At 64.6% G+C, this 12661-nt stretch overlaps 1 protein-coding gene across 3 annotated transcripts; it reads left to right on the top strand.

Annotated features, from left to right (window-relative positions):
* The first annotated feature begins 12 nt into the window (after positions 1-12).
* Positions 13-12362, top strand: INPP5E (inositol polyphosphate-5-phosphatase E). Of its 3 annotated transcripts, none has more exons than XM_028094842.2 (11): positions 13-80; positions 1089-2031; positions 5863-5986; positions 7182-7279; positions 7896-8020; positions 8129-8248; positions 8535-8642; positions 9177-9338; positions 9425-9540; positions 10030-10166; positions 10445-12361. In XM_028094842.2, the coding sequence occupies exons 2-11, from the start codon at positions 1316-1318 to the stop codon at positions 10575-10577; spliced, it is 1839 nt and encodes a 612-aa protein (XP_027950643.1). In that variant the 5' UTR covers positions 13-80; positions 1089-1315; the 3' UTR covers positions 10578-12361. The 3 variants fall into 3 exon arrangements, with proteins under 3 accessions (XP_027950643.1, XP_027950645.1, XP_027950644.1); XM_028094843.2 differs by having other exon boundaries at positions 30-80; positions 751-2031; XM_028094844.2 differs by lacking the exon at positions 8535-8642 and having other exon boundaries at positions 10445-12362.
* Positions 12363-12661: the final 299 nt, after the last annotated feature.

The raw sequence follows: 12661 nt of genomic DNA, 5'->3' as shown, positions 1-12661 counted from the left end.
GAGCCCGGGATGCCGCAGACGCCCGTTGCCGGGGAGCGGCGGCCGGGCTCGCAGGGCCGGGGAGCCGGCGGCGCAGAGAGGTGGGCGCGGGGCGACCCCGGGCAGGGGTGCGGGTCCGGGGCGCGGGGTGACCCCTGGGCGGGGCGGGGGCGCGGATCCAGGGCGCGGGGCGACCCCTGGGCGGGGCGGGGGTGCGGGTCCGGAGCGCGGGGCGACCCCTGGGCGGGGCGGGGCGGGGATGCGGATCTGGGGCGCAGGGTGACGCCTGGGCGGGGGTGCGGGGCGCGGGTCCGAAGCGCGGGGCGACCCCTCGGCGGGGCGGGGGCGCGTATCCGGGGCGCGGAGTGACCCCTGGGCGGGGGCGCGAGTCCGAAGCGCGGGGCGACCCTGGACGGGGCGGGGGCGCGGGTCCAGGGCGTGGGGGTGACCCCCGGGCGGGGACAGGAGCAGGAGTCCGGGGTTCAAGTTGACCCTTGGGCGGGGGCGGGGTCCGACTGCGCTGCGGTCGTTGCCCTGGGGACCCCGCGGTGGCCTCACTGGCTCCCAGGTTCTGAGCCTGGGGCCTTTGGTGGCGGTGGCGGCTTGGCCTCCAACCTGCAGAGGGTACCTCTCTTGGGGCGGGGTCTGCCGGAGGAGCGATGGGGGTGGGCACGCAGGTGAGTGAGGGCGCAGGGACCCCCCCATCCCCATCGGAGGCTACGGGCACTGGCCTTGACCTTGGGGTTATGGTTCTCCCCTGGTCACCCTTAGCACCCCACGGAGCGGCAGGCCGGTCGGCGTGGTGGCTTCCCATCCTGAGAGAGCCGCTTGCACCCACCTCCCAGGAGGAGGCAACGGGCGAACGTCTCAGTGTGTGTTCTTGCTAGACTGCTGCTGGCCTGTCCCTCTGTCACCCTGTACCACGGCGGTGCCGTGGGAGCATTCACCCGGCATGGGGGCCGTGGCTGTGGGAGGCCGATAGCTGGGTTTTCCTATAGGCTCCTGTGGGAGACAGCGGGACTTCAGGGCTCCTAGCCATGCAGCAACGGGCCCTGCCCCTACCGGCCGGCCCGGGCCTGAAGGGGAGCCCCTGTGCCTTCTCTCCTCAGTGACTGCCTGCCGACGTCTGACCGTGCATCCCTGACCCTGGGCTTCACCGGTAGCGCGCAGCGGGAGTTGTCTCCTGGGGCCTCCCCCCGGGGCGGGGGGGGGGGGGCCTGGGCTGCCAGCACCTGTGCTCTGGCCCCTAGACTGTCCCAAGGTAGCGGGCCTGGGCCGTTCAGAGGCATCTCCCCCGCAGCCTGCCGCTTAGGGGCATCTGCAGCCTGAAGACAGAATGCTCAAGGGACAGCTTCCAAACACGGGCAGAGGCCTCGCAGCCCACCCAGGGTCCCCGCCTACCAACAACGGTCAGGGCCCTGAGAAGAGCCCGGTGCTCCCTCTGAACCCTCCAGCACAAATCAGCAATGAGGACCCACAAGCCAAGGCCACACCCTTCACCCCAAAGCCACCGACGAGGCCCCGGCTGGAGCGAGCTCTGTCACTGGACGAGAAGGCATGGAGGAGGCGGCGTTTTCAAACCAGCCACGAGGACCTGGCCGCACGCAGTGGGGCCAGCCCCTCTAGGGGCTCCTTGCAGGACGAGGTCCCCAGGGCCCCCACCCACACTGACTCCCCACCCTGCCTGAGCACCTCCTTGCAGGAAATCCCCACATCCCGCAGGGCCCAGGGCAGCGCCGGAGGGAGCCCGAACTCGTGGGGTCACTGTATCTCCGGAATGATCGGCACTTCCCTGGACCTCCTGCACCGGGACGGGGCCTTGGCTGGGAGCCCCAGCAGGCTGCCGGCTGTGGGCCAGAAGGTGGCCTCCAATTCCCTGCGGTCAGCAGACAGGGTGGACTCGGTTCAGACCGACTGCAAGTCCCGCCTGCAGAGCAGACTGTTCCGGGCCCACAGCAGCCTGGGCCCCGGCCGGCCCCCAAGCCCCCTGGCCTGTGATGCCAAATCCTTCAGCCTCCTGGCGCCCATCCGCGCCAAGGACGTCCGGAGCAGGTAGGGCCTCCAGGGGATCGGGGGGGGGGTGGGGGGCATCCTCTGTGGCTTGTTTTAGCGTTCGCGTGCAGCCTCCTCGAGAAGCACGTGAAAGTTTTCTGGTAAAACTGTGTGGTGTGGAGATGTGGAGGCTAACGGCCCAGCTCCTTCCCAGAGGGACACCCCTTCCAGAACTTTCCCTCTGTGTTTCAGCATCACTCAGAGCACGCGTGCCTGTGAACCATGGTTCAGAGGCATCCGTGACCTTCTGCACACAACGCCGTATCTCGGTGGCTCTCTCTGGTTCTGAGCGTCGGGACAGCTTCCTGGGTCAGCGTGGGTGTGTCCGTGTTGCCATCTGTGTGGCCGCAGGGCCCCGCCGTGTCGCCTTGAGCGGTGCTGTCACTTCCGCACTCCGTCGCGGAGGAGCCTCCCGGGCCCCGGCTGGTGCTGTAGGCCTGCAGCGCGAGCAGCCGGGGCGGAGCTCTGTGCGCCCACCAGGCTGCTGGGACAGATAGCCGGAGGGGGCCTCTCGGGCCTCAGAGAGGGGGCCCCCTGGGCCGCTCGCTGGCTGCAGGGAGGGCGTGCAGGGCCCGATTGGCTGCACGTTGCTTCCAGGAGTGTCGCAATTTCTCTGAGGCTCAGACTGTTTGTTGAGCGCCCCGTAGTCCATCAGCTCCCACTTGGCCCTACAACGACAGAGGACGCTTGGTTTCCAGGCTTTACGGGACTTTAGTGGCTAATGCGTTTTGACTTTATTATAGCTTCCAGAGAACCTAGCCAGGCGCTTTCCCCCCTTGATGCCTTTCCTTCGCTCGTGACTCCTGCGCATGCTTCTGGCTCCAGCCGACAGACCGGGGGTCCCGGATACTTCCAAGCCCAGCCTGTCCAAGTCTGGTCTTCCCCGGGGACCTCAGTCGTGGGGCCCCCGCTGCCACTCTCCTGCCACTTGGCCCAGGCCGCTGCTCCCTACCAGGGTTGGGCGGGTTGTTTGAAGCACACACAGGCCCTGACTTGGGGGACCCCGCACCACCCACTCCCCAGCATGGCACCCAAGGCCCCAGGTGAGGCCCTGGCCCCACTTCCCTCACCAAATTCCTCACCACCACTCCACCTGCTGCCCTCTCCCGTCCACACCAGGCCAGCACCAGCCCAGCTGGACCAGAGCCAGCAGATGGTGGGATGGTCACTGCACTGGTGTCCGTGACCCATGACCCCAAACCAGAAGTCCTGAAACAACAGGACCATATTCTCTCCCAGTTCTGGAGACCTCCAGTCAGAAATCCCGGTGTCGCAAGGCTGCGCTCCTTCCGGAGCCTCCAGGGCAGGGTCCTTCCCGCTCTTCCAGCTCCCGGCGGCCCCAGCGCCCCTCCGGCCTCTGCCCTCACCCGTCTCTCCTCCGACAGGGGCGCTGGTCATTGGATCTAGTGCCCACCCTCCATCTGGGACGCTCCCACGTTGCCATCCTTAACCATGCTGCAAAGCCCCCGTGGCCACCAAGGGTCCCCCGTGTGGGTTCTGAGGGTCAGGAGGCAGAGGAAGCTGATGGCGAGCCCTGCCGTGCCGGACGGAACCGGTTCCTCCGCTAGGGTTTCCGGAAGCCGGCGAGGCTTCGTGCACCTGCAGTGTCACCCCCACGGGAGCGGTGTGTGACTCGCACACCGCTCGTTCCAGAAGACGGGACTCTCGATTCAGAATCGGGTCCTCGATTCACTGTTTTCAGACGAGCAGCAAACAGCAGGATGATGGGGATCCCTCACCCCAGTTCTGCGGCCTGAAGACCCCGTCTCGGCCCCTCGGCGTGCTCTAGAACGGGCATGAGCACACTTCCTCTGAGAAGAGCTGGAGAGTCAGCGTCCCCCTTCCATGGGCGTGCGCACATCTGCCGGGGTTGGGGAGAAGCAGACCGCCGCGGCGGGGCAGCGCCTCATTTAACGGCACCGACGTTTGGATTTTAGGTCATTTTCCCGTGTCACGAAACACTGGTTTTCTTCCCCGAACCATTTGTAAGCGTGAAAACGGTTCTTAGCTCACAGACTGGCCACAAACAGGCGGGACCTGGCCGAGGTCAGAGCGGAGACCCCCGTGCTCAACCTGCCAGCTGCTGTGGACGGTGCGGGGCGCGGGGTGGAGAGTCGTCAGAGGCTTGGAAAGTACTCGGGGTGTCTGTTAACAACGTTGGGCCGGTTTCTCAAGGACGCTGCCGAACGAGCCGTCCGTTATGAAACCCGGGTAAGCCGCGGTGGCGGGGCCGGGCCGAGCGGCCGCAGGGGAAAGGTTCTCCCACGTTCCAGAAGGTGGAGGCCGGCGGGGGAGGTGTGTGCGGGGCAGCGTGGAGGGGCGCGGTGTGGGGAGAAGGGCGGAAGCCAGGTGTGATCAGCGGCACCTGGTGGTCCACCCCAGTGTTCGGACCCCACCCCCTCTGCAGCCCACTGCCCCCCGCCCCGTCTTCCTGCACCGCAGTGCCCGGCTGCCAGGCCTTGGCACACAGCCCCCTTGGCCTACCCCTGACAGACGGGACTGGACAGCCCTGCCTGCTGGGAACAAGGGGGAGCCTCAGAAGGAACAATCAGCCACCCCGGGTGCTGGCAAGAGCACTTTGAAAGAGCCCTCATTGGCACGCGGCCATCAGGGTGATGGCTGACAATGAGGGCTGTTCTTGTGGACTGATCAGGCCACCATCTTGGCATCACTGGAGTAGGGATAGGACCCACGGAGCTTATTGGGGTACATCTGCCAGGACATAGGAATGGAGTCTAATCAGCCTCTGATATGACCAACACTCAGGAGACGATGGAGCCCCCCTCTGGGTGTACAGGGGGACGGGTGGTCAGTGTCTGCAGCAGATGGATGGCACTAAGAGACCTAGGAGACAAAATGACCAAATACAGGAATGGCCATTGCCTGGGTACTGATTTCAGGAGTATCCTGACTGATCTCAAGCTGGGTTGGAAGAAGGTTCTGGAAGGAGAGCTCCCAGCAAAAGGAGGACCACAGACAGTTGGAGAAAGACTGAGGCGGCCACAGGTGGACACCGTGCAAGAGGAGAGATGACACAGGGAGGCTGGTGTCGCGCCCTAGCATGGGTGACCGGGCCTGTGTGCCCATGCTGGGCTCGTCCACCTGTGCAGGAGAGAGCAGCCACGAGGCCACCGGCTGGACAAGGGCACAAACGCGGTCTTAGCCCTTTTTTGTTCTGTCCGTCGGCTGAGGACGGTTTTCTCATGGTTGAGAAGACGGTGCTACTGTTTCACGATACGTGAAAATTACAGGACACTCAGACTCTGCAGTCCCCAGATGAAGCTCTGTGGCCGCACGGGCTCGCCCCGCTGTCCGCGGAGCCCAGCAGGGCTGGGGCCGGGGCCGTAACCATGCGCACGCCGTGCTCCGGAACTCTTGAAACGAGTTGTGACCGGCGGTTGTCGTGAGGGTGGACGTGCCCCCTGCCCCCTGTAGCTTTCAGGGCCCCCGAGGCCACGCTGAGGTGGAGGCAAGCCCCTGGCCCAGGGCGCGCGTTGCCCCAGGCCGCTGCTGTCCAGGGCCAAGAGCCCAGATGTCACCTTCAAGTCCTTGGTCTCAGGAGGCGACCGAAAAGTTGAACGCGTGCTGGTGTTTGTAGAATTGTGAACACAGCGGGTTTTCCAAGAGGGCAGTGGACCATCGCGCTATGCCTCCTGCCAACCCGTGGGCTCTCAGGAAACCCCAGCTCTGGGAAGCCTCCCGAAAACTGGGGTTCCACACAACTGCGGGGGCCTGAGGTTGCAGGTGTGCCGGCAGGTGTGTCCCTGCACCTGGCCCCTCCCTGGGTCTGCCCGTTCAGACCCTCGACTTCCGGCTGCCCTCTCTCCACAGGAGCTACCTGGAGGGGAGTCTCCTGGCGAGCGGGGCACTGATGGGGGCAGAGGAGCTGGCCCGGTACTTCCCAGACCGCAACATGGCCCTCTTCGTGGCCACCTGGAACATGCAGGGCCAGAAGGTAAGCCGTCCACTCCCACTCGGGTTCTCTCCTGGGGCCTCCGCGCCGCACACCGTCTGCCTGGCCTCTCCCCAACACCTGGGTCACCCGGAAGGCCCCTGCCTCACCCACCTCCCCACTGCCTGGGGACGGAACGTGGTTTTCTTACACGTGCATGTTTGTTTTTAGGGTAGCTTTAGGCTCACGGCGGATTTGAAGGGAACAGAGATTTCCCTAGAGCCCCCGCCCCCACGCACAACCTCCCCCTGTCCACACCCCACCGCTGGGCCAGCCATGACCGTCCGGGAGCCTGCACAGCCTGGTCTGGTCCTTGTCACCTTGGGGTCACCCTGGGTTACGTTCACTCGGCAGCTTCTGTGAGCAGGTGACAGCGGAGGCCTCTAGCCGCTCTGCCAAGACGGGTGCTTTGTGTCCTGACCACGCACAGGCCAGAAGTCTGCACCCTCATCTCTGGCCTGTGCTCCTGGAGGCTCCTGGACACTGTGCAGGTGGCTTTGTCTCCAGCTCAGCCATCTCTCCCCGGGCCTCCCTCCTCGCAGCAAGGACTGTCCCCGGGTCGGCGGTCTCCGTCCCCCGCATGTGCTCTGACTTCTGGGGGCTGGGCGTGGACTGCCCAGCACGCCCCTGGGTGGGGCGAGGGGCACGGTGGTTGTCATGGTGACATCACAGAAGGCCCGTCCCTCCACACGGTGGTGCCCCAGGCTGGCACTGGGGGATGGGCGCTGCGGGGGAAACAAGGCAGGGCCGCCACCAGCACAGTTTGGCTGAAGAACCAGGGGCCCTGACGACACAGCCCCCAGAAGGAGACAGAAGTGATTCTCCCTCGGGCTGAAGGAGGCAGGTGCCCAGGCCGGTGGCACCACTGTCCATGGGACGGCGCTCTTGTCCAGGGCCCTGAGGGCTTGGAGGCCATGACATGCAGCCACAGGGTGGGGGAGGGCTCACCTGCAGGATCAGGGCGCCCGGCCCGGGCAGCACCACCTCCCCACCCGGAGTGCATCTGGGGGCACGGGCCACGTGGTGAGGGCGCGGCACAGATGCAGGCGTGGCGGTGACCAACTGGGGTGGAGGGCGGCCTGCCCAGACCTGAGGCTCCCCTGGACGCGTCCCACGGGCAGCGCTGGTCCCCGTGCTGCAGGAGAGGCCGGGGCTGCTGGCTCTGCGGGAGCCTCTTGCTATACACGGTTCTTCACAGGAGCTGCCCCCAAACCTGGACGAGCTCCTGCTGCCCGCCGAGGCCGACTACGCCCAGGACCTGTACGTCGTCGGGGTCCAGGAGGGCTGCTCCGACAGGTAAGGTGCACCCCTGCCCCACGTCTGCCCAGCCCGTCAGCCCCCCAGTCCCTGGGAACGGCGCTGAGGTCGGCCTTCGGGGCGGAAGCTGCTGTGGCCCGAGAGCCCCATGTGGGGTGAGGCCCGAGGCCACAGCAGGCCGGGGCTGCCCGCCAGAGCCGCTTCCTGGTCTGTGGGCGGCCCAGAGAACTTAGAATAAACGAGCTTCACTTCTTGTTGACTCACTACTGATCTAAGAACGGCAGTGAAGAGCTGCGGGAGCCCCGGCTCAAGCCCGACCCCTCCGTGGGGTCCTAGGTCTGTAGCGCCCTGGCCACACGGCTGGGGTTTGCAGGGCGAGGGCAGGACCCGGGAGCCCCACCCCTCAGGAAGCCGCAGGAGGCCTGCCGTGCGCAGGTGCCCCTGACCCAGGGGAAGGGGCCAGGCTCCGGGCTCTCAGGGTAGCGGGAGAGCACCGGCCCGGAAGCCGCCCAGGGAACCTCGTGTTGCTTGTCGGTCCGCCACTCTCCCTGCAGGGCGAGGCCCGATGGCGGGGCTGTCTGGGCTGCAGGGTGAGGGGTGGTGGGTCTGGGAGGTTCCAGCCCCCTTCCCAGGCTGTCCTGGCTTCCCTCTGCAGGCGGGAGTGGGAGACGCGCCTGCAGGAGACGCTGGGCCCCCACTACGTCACACTGTACTCAGCGGCCCACGGGGCGCTCTACATGTCCGTGCTCATCCGCAGGGACCTCATCTGGTTCTGCTCAGGTAGGCGGGCTGCTCTGCTCTGCACCGGTGCCCTGGGCACCCCCACCCGGCAGGTGCGCGTGGGGCGGGCAGGGGCGGCCGTGTCAGCCTTGCCCCTCCATCCCGCAGAGGTGGAGAGCTCCACGGTGACCACGCGCATCGTATCTCATATCAAGACCAAGGGGGCCCTGGGCGTCAGCTTCACCTTCTTTGGCACCTCCTTCCTCTTCATCACGTCCCACTTCACCTGTAAGTTCCAGGCGCTAGGGACACCGCTCCCCCCATGTCCGCCGGGAGAGTCTGGAAGGCAGAGGCCCCGCCCCGCTGAGACGGTGTCCTCCAGTAGTGCTCAGCTCCAGTCTGGGCGCTGAGGAGGCTGGTGTGGCAGAGGGCGTGGGGCTCAGAGCGAGAGTACCCGGTGGGGCAGGCCGCCACAGACGCTGTGGTAGAGCACGCTGGGGGGCAGTGACCACCTAGGTGTCCCGTGTCCTCAAGCCTTGCTGGAGAGGCCCCCCCCCACGCTCTGTTCTCACAGCTGGAGACGGGAAGGTGAGCGAGAGGCTGCTGGACTATAGCAGAACCGTCCAGGGCCTGGCCCTGCCCAAGAGCGTGCCCGACACCAGCCCCTTCCGCTCCGACGCTGGTGAGCCCCCGTCCGCGCACCACCGCCTTCTTCTCTGGGTACTTTAGTGAAAGTAAACTTTGAGAGCTTTTGAGAATCGAGGTCAGAAAAGTCTAGACTAGCCAATGGAAATAAAACCGCTGAGGCCTGGCGCTGGGTTCCTCACGAGCTGTGACCCTGTCGGCGCATTTGGCGGCTGCTTTCACGAGGAGCCTGGCCTCTCCAGCCCGGCTCTGCATCCTCCCCCCGCCCCCCCCGCCAGGCCCCCCTGCCCCCTGGCTGCCCCGCGGGACGGCGCCATGGCGGAGGCGGCGTGCGTGGCAAGTGTGGGCTCCTGTGAGCGTGAGGGCGCCATGCGTCCCCGGATGTCTGTTGCTGTTTGAGAGAGAATCGTGACCCCGACTGTCGACCCAGGAGGCTGCAGGGCACAACCCCCACGGGCTGCGCCCCCTTCCCTGGGGAGTCCTTGCCTGTGGCTCTGGCTGGACACAGACCAGTCCCTGTCGCTAAGGCAGCACGGAGGGCCGGACTCACACGCTTTCCCATTTTGGCCAGCGGATGTCACCACCCGGTTCGATGGGGTGTTCTGGTTTGGAGACTTCAACTTCCGTCTGAGCGGTGGGCGTGTGGCCGTGGAGGCCATCCTGAAGCAGGACCTGGGAGAGAAGGTGTCTGCCCTGCTCCAGCATGACCAGCTCACCCAGGAGATGAAGAAAGGTGAGGTCTCAGGGAGGAGGTTGTGGCCTCCCCACCCCCAAGAAGGCACAGCCTGCGGGGTTGACATGGGGCTGTGACTGTTCCAGGGTCCATCTTCAAGGGTTTCCAGGAGCCGGACATTCACTTCCTTCCATCGTACAAGTTCGACATTGGGAAGGACTCCTACGACACCACCTCCAAGCAGAGGACCCCCTCTTACACGGTGAGCACGCCCCTGGCGCCAGCCCGGCTCTGCGGCCGAGGTCTGGGTCCGCTCGCGCTTTGGAACGTGGGCCGAGGACGGAGGTTGGCCGTGAGGGCAGCGCCCACGAGCTGCGGGGCCTGCAGGGTGCGATCAGACTCGGGCCTGAGCCGCTCCGGGCTAGTGACCGCACCTCTCCGAGACTGCTGGGGTTGGGGGCAGTGCCCTCCGACAAAGGCCCTTCTGAGGGCCATCTGCTGGTCCCGGGACAGCGAGGCACACGCCCCACGCTGTCACTTGGTTGAGCTCCTGCCTCCACCCCCTCCACACTGGGTGCCCACACTGGGCTCGGGGGAGGGGCTCCAGGAACAGGTTCCGGGGCAGCGGGGGGGGGGGGGATCTGACGCGAGGACTCTGCTCAAGCACAGCCGAGGTGACGGGCACGCAGGCCGAGCCCTGCAGCAAAACTGTGCAGCATCTGGGCCCCCGTCTGTGGGCTCTTTTCTGCAGGACCGGGTCATGTACAGAAGCCGCCACAAGGGTGACATCTGTCCCATCAAGTATTCCTCCTGCCCTGGCATCAAGACGTCTGACCATCGCCCCGTGTACGGCCTGTTCCGGGTGAAAGTGAGGCCGGGGAGAGACAAGTCAGTACCCTGGCCACATGTCCTCACGTGTCCTGCCCTCGGGGCGCCGGGGGGCGGGATTCCTGATCTGAAGGGAGGGTCAGGGCTGGCCGGCCGTTCCTGACACACACGCGGCCGGGCCTGGCCCGGGCTCCGGAGGGGGTTCTGCTCGCGGGCGGTGGTGGTCACGCTCCGTACGCGGTGGGTCCCAGCGGCCCGCAGGGACCGGGTGGCAGAGTCGGCCTCCCGGAGGCTGCGGAAACAGCCGGCCCTCCTGGCTGACACTCTTTCCTCCACAGCATCCCGCTAGCTGCTGGCAAGTTTGACCGGGAACTGTACTTAATAGGAATTAAAAGACGGATTTCCAAAGAAATTCAGAGACAGCAGGCTCTGAAGAATCAGCACTCGAGTACTATTTGTACTGTTTCTTGAGGTCTGCCCAAGGGCCTCTGGCACCTCCACCGGGAGGTTACTTGATCAAAAGCCCCTAAAGACCGAAGAGGTTGCTGTGTGGGACTTCTTTTTGGGCTGCCGACGAACCACTGCTCGAGACTGACACGCTTTCTTACCAAGAACCCCACGGGGAGGCCAGCAGACCGGCCAGGCGGTACTGAGGCACCGGGGCCCCCGCCCGGAACGACACCAGCCACGCTCGCTCACAGCACGTCCCTGCTCACCCAGAGCGGGCGTTGGCAGCCTCCCAGCAGCCGCTCCAGTGCAAACTGGGAGGTGCCCTTCCCGCTCTGAGCACAGCGGGCCGGTACCGAAGAGGTAAGCTGCTCGGGGTCAGGCGGCCGAGGGGGGTGGTCTCCGTCCCACCGGTGCACACGTGGACTGAGGCCAGGCCCGGCCGGTGAGGCCAGAACCAGCCGACTTCCAAGCAGGGAACCCAGTCCTGCTGGGACAAGGCGGCCTGGCCTGTTTCAGGGCCGCCTCTCATCTTGGGGGGCTGGCCCGGCCCATCCAGCCATGAAGCCACCTCCCTCTCCTCTTCTGGTTTTGGTGATTTAAGACCATTTGCATACACGTCGCCAGCCTCAAATAGCATTAGCATAAGTAGTGCACTTCCTGGCCTGAGAAAGCAGGGGAGGCTTAGGGTGTCCCCACCACATTCCGGGTCTCTTCTTTCTTCGAGGGCTGAGTGCGTGACTGCCCACGATGGCTTCTGAAGACAGGCTCTGAATGTGGGAAAACCAAGGGGCACTCAATCTAGTCTTTTATTTATTTTTCCATATTTATATTTTTAAATAAATCCATATATTAAATCTTAAACTCTTTCTGGCCAAAGATCCGAGTCCTAGAAAGAGATCATCTGTACACTGAGCCTGTTCTCCTGATGTTCTCAGAAAACGAGGGTGTCCAGTTCAATGGCAGGAAGTTTGGGGTATACCGTGGCTCCCCGGGGCCATCTGCTCTGCACCCAGCTGCCACCTCAACCGTGGGGCTGGCTGGAGGGGAGCTTTTAAGGGAGAAGGGGACACCCCAGACCTGAGTGGAGGAAATGAAGTCACTTCCACAGGGCATGTGTACCCCCTTTATTAGTGCCCACTTCCACAACACGGAACCAGGCACACCCAGTCTCTGACACAGAGGGGAGAGTCTGTTCATGAGAAGGTCCAGTCAACCCCATCGGACTTCAAGAAACTTGACTGTATAAAATTTTACTCAAAGAAATGTGCTGTTGAGTTTTGAATCATGATCTGAAAATGTCTGTTACAGATTTTTGCGGTGAGGGGCCTGGAGAGGAGGCATTTTTATGCATCTTCCCAGGCACCATCTCTGACCGACAGGACAGTGATGGCGCAGCATGGAGTCTGGCTTGAGACGGGGCTTTGTGTCTTATGGGGGATCGTTGACACACACCTGAGGGGTCACGGGTCCCAAGTCAGGACACTCCCTTAAGAGCAGCCAGGAGATTTGAGATGAACAGGTTTCACTTAGAAAGTGGGGTTAAAATTCAGATGCATGAAGACATGGGCCAGTCTCTGAAAACCAGCTTCACCAAGAATCGAGAAGCACAGCATGAGGGTGGTTTTCATGACCCAGCTCTCATCGCCTCCATGTATTCTGCTGGCGCCAGGCCTCCCTCGGGCACCTGCTGAGCCTGCGGCAGCCAGCCCTGAAGGCTGCGTGGGGCCGAGAACAGGGAGGGGGCACAGCCGCATGCCAAGGGGAGCAGAGGTGCCAGGCCATGACAGGGTCAGGGGAGAAGCCAGTGGGAAGTAGTACAGGCAGGTTAGCACCAGCTTCCTGACCCTGGGTCTGGGCAGCACTTCGGCTGGCCCCAACATCCACCCAGGCCTCATGTCTTCACGAGCTCTGCCCCCCCACCCCCCACCCCACTGCATGCCTGCCGTGCGGACAAACTCCTGCCCTCTATCTCCCCTGGGTGCTGCCCTCCCCCTGGGGTAACCACAGAAACAACAAGGCAGTCCTGCTGCCCACCCGCCCTCCAACTCAGGCTCGTCTCCCTCGGGCCCCACCCCAGTGGGCATGGAGGGCCTGGCATCCCTGTT

Source organism: Eumetopias jubatus, unplaced genomic scaffold (assembly GCF_037043125.1).
Source record: "Eumetopias jubatus isolate StellerSeaLion01/CBP00866 unplaced genomic scaffold, mEumJub1_p1.0 scaffold_15, whole genome shotgun sequence".
Taxonomy (NCBI): Eukaryota; Metazoa; Chordata; class Mammalia; order Carnivora; family Otariidae; genus Eumetopias; species Eumetopias jubatus.
This window is presented reverse-complemented; position numbering and strand designations above follow the sequence as displayed.

Excerpts from the sequence above, each read along its gene's own strand:
- INPP5E (XM_028094842.2), top strand. The coding sequence starts at position 1,316 with ATGCTCAAGGGACAGCTTCCAAACACGGGCAGAGGCCTCGCAGCCCAC. Across the intron at positions 8,021-8,128 it reads CCTCATCTGGTTCTGCTCAG|AGGTGGAGAGCTCCACGGTG; the intron begins GTAGGCGGGCTG and ends TCCATCCCGCAG. Across the intron at positions 8,643-9,176 it reads CCCCTTCCGCTCCGACGCTG|CGGATGTCACCACCCGGTTC; the intron begins GTGAGCCCCCGT and ends CATTTTGGCCAG.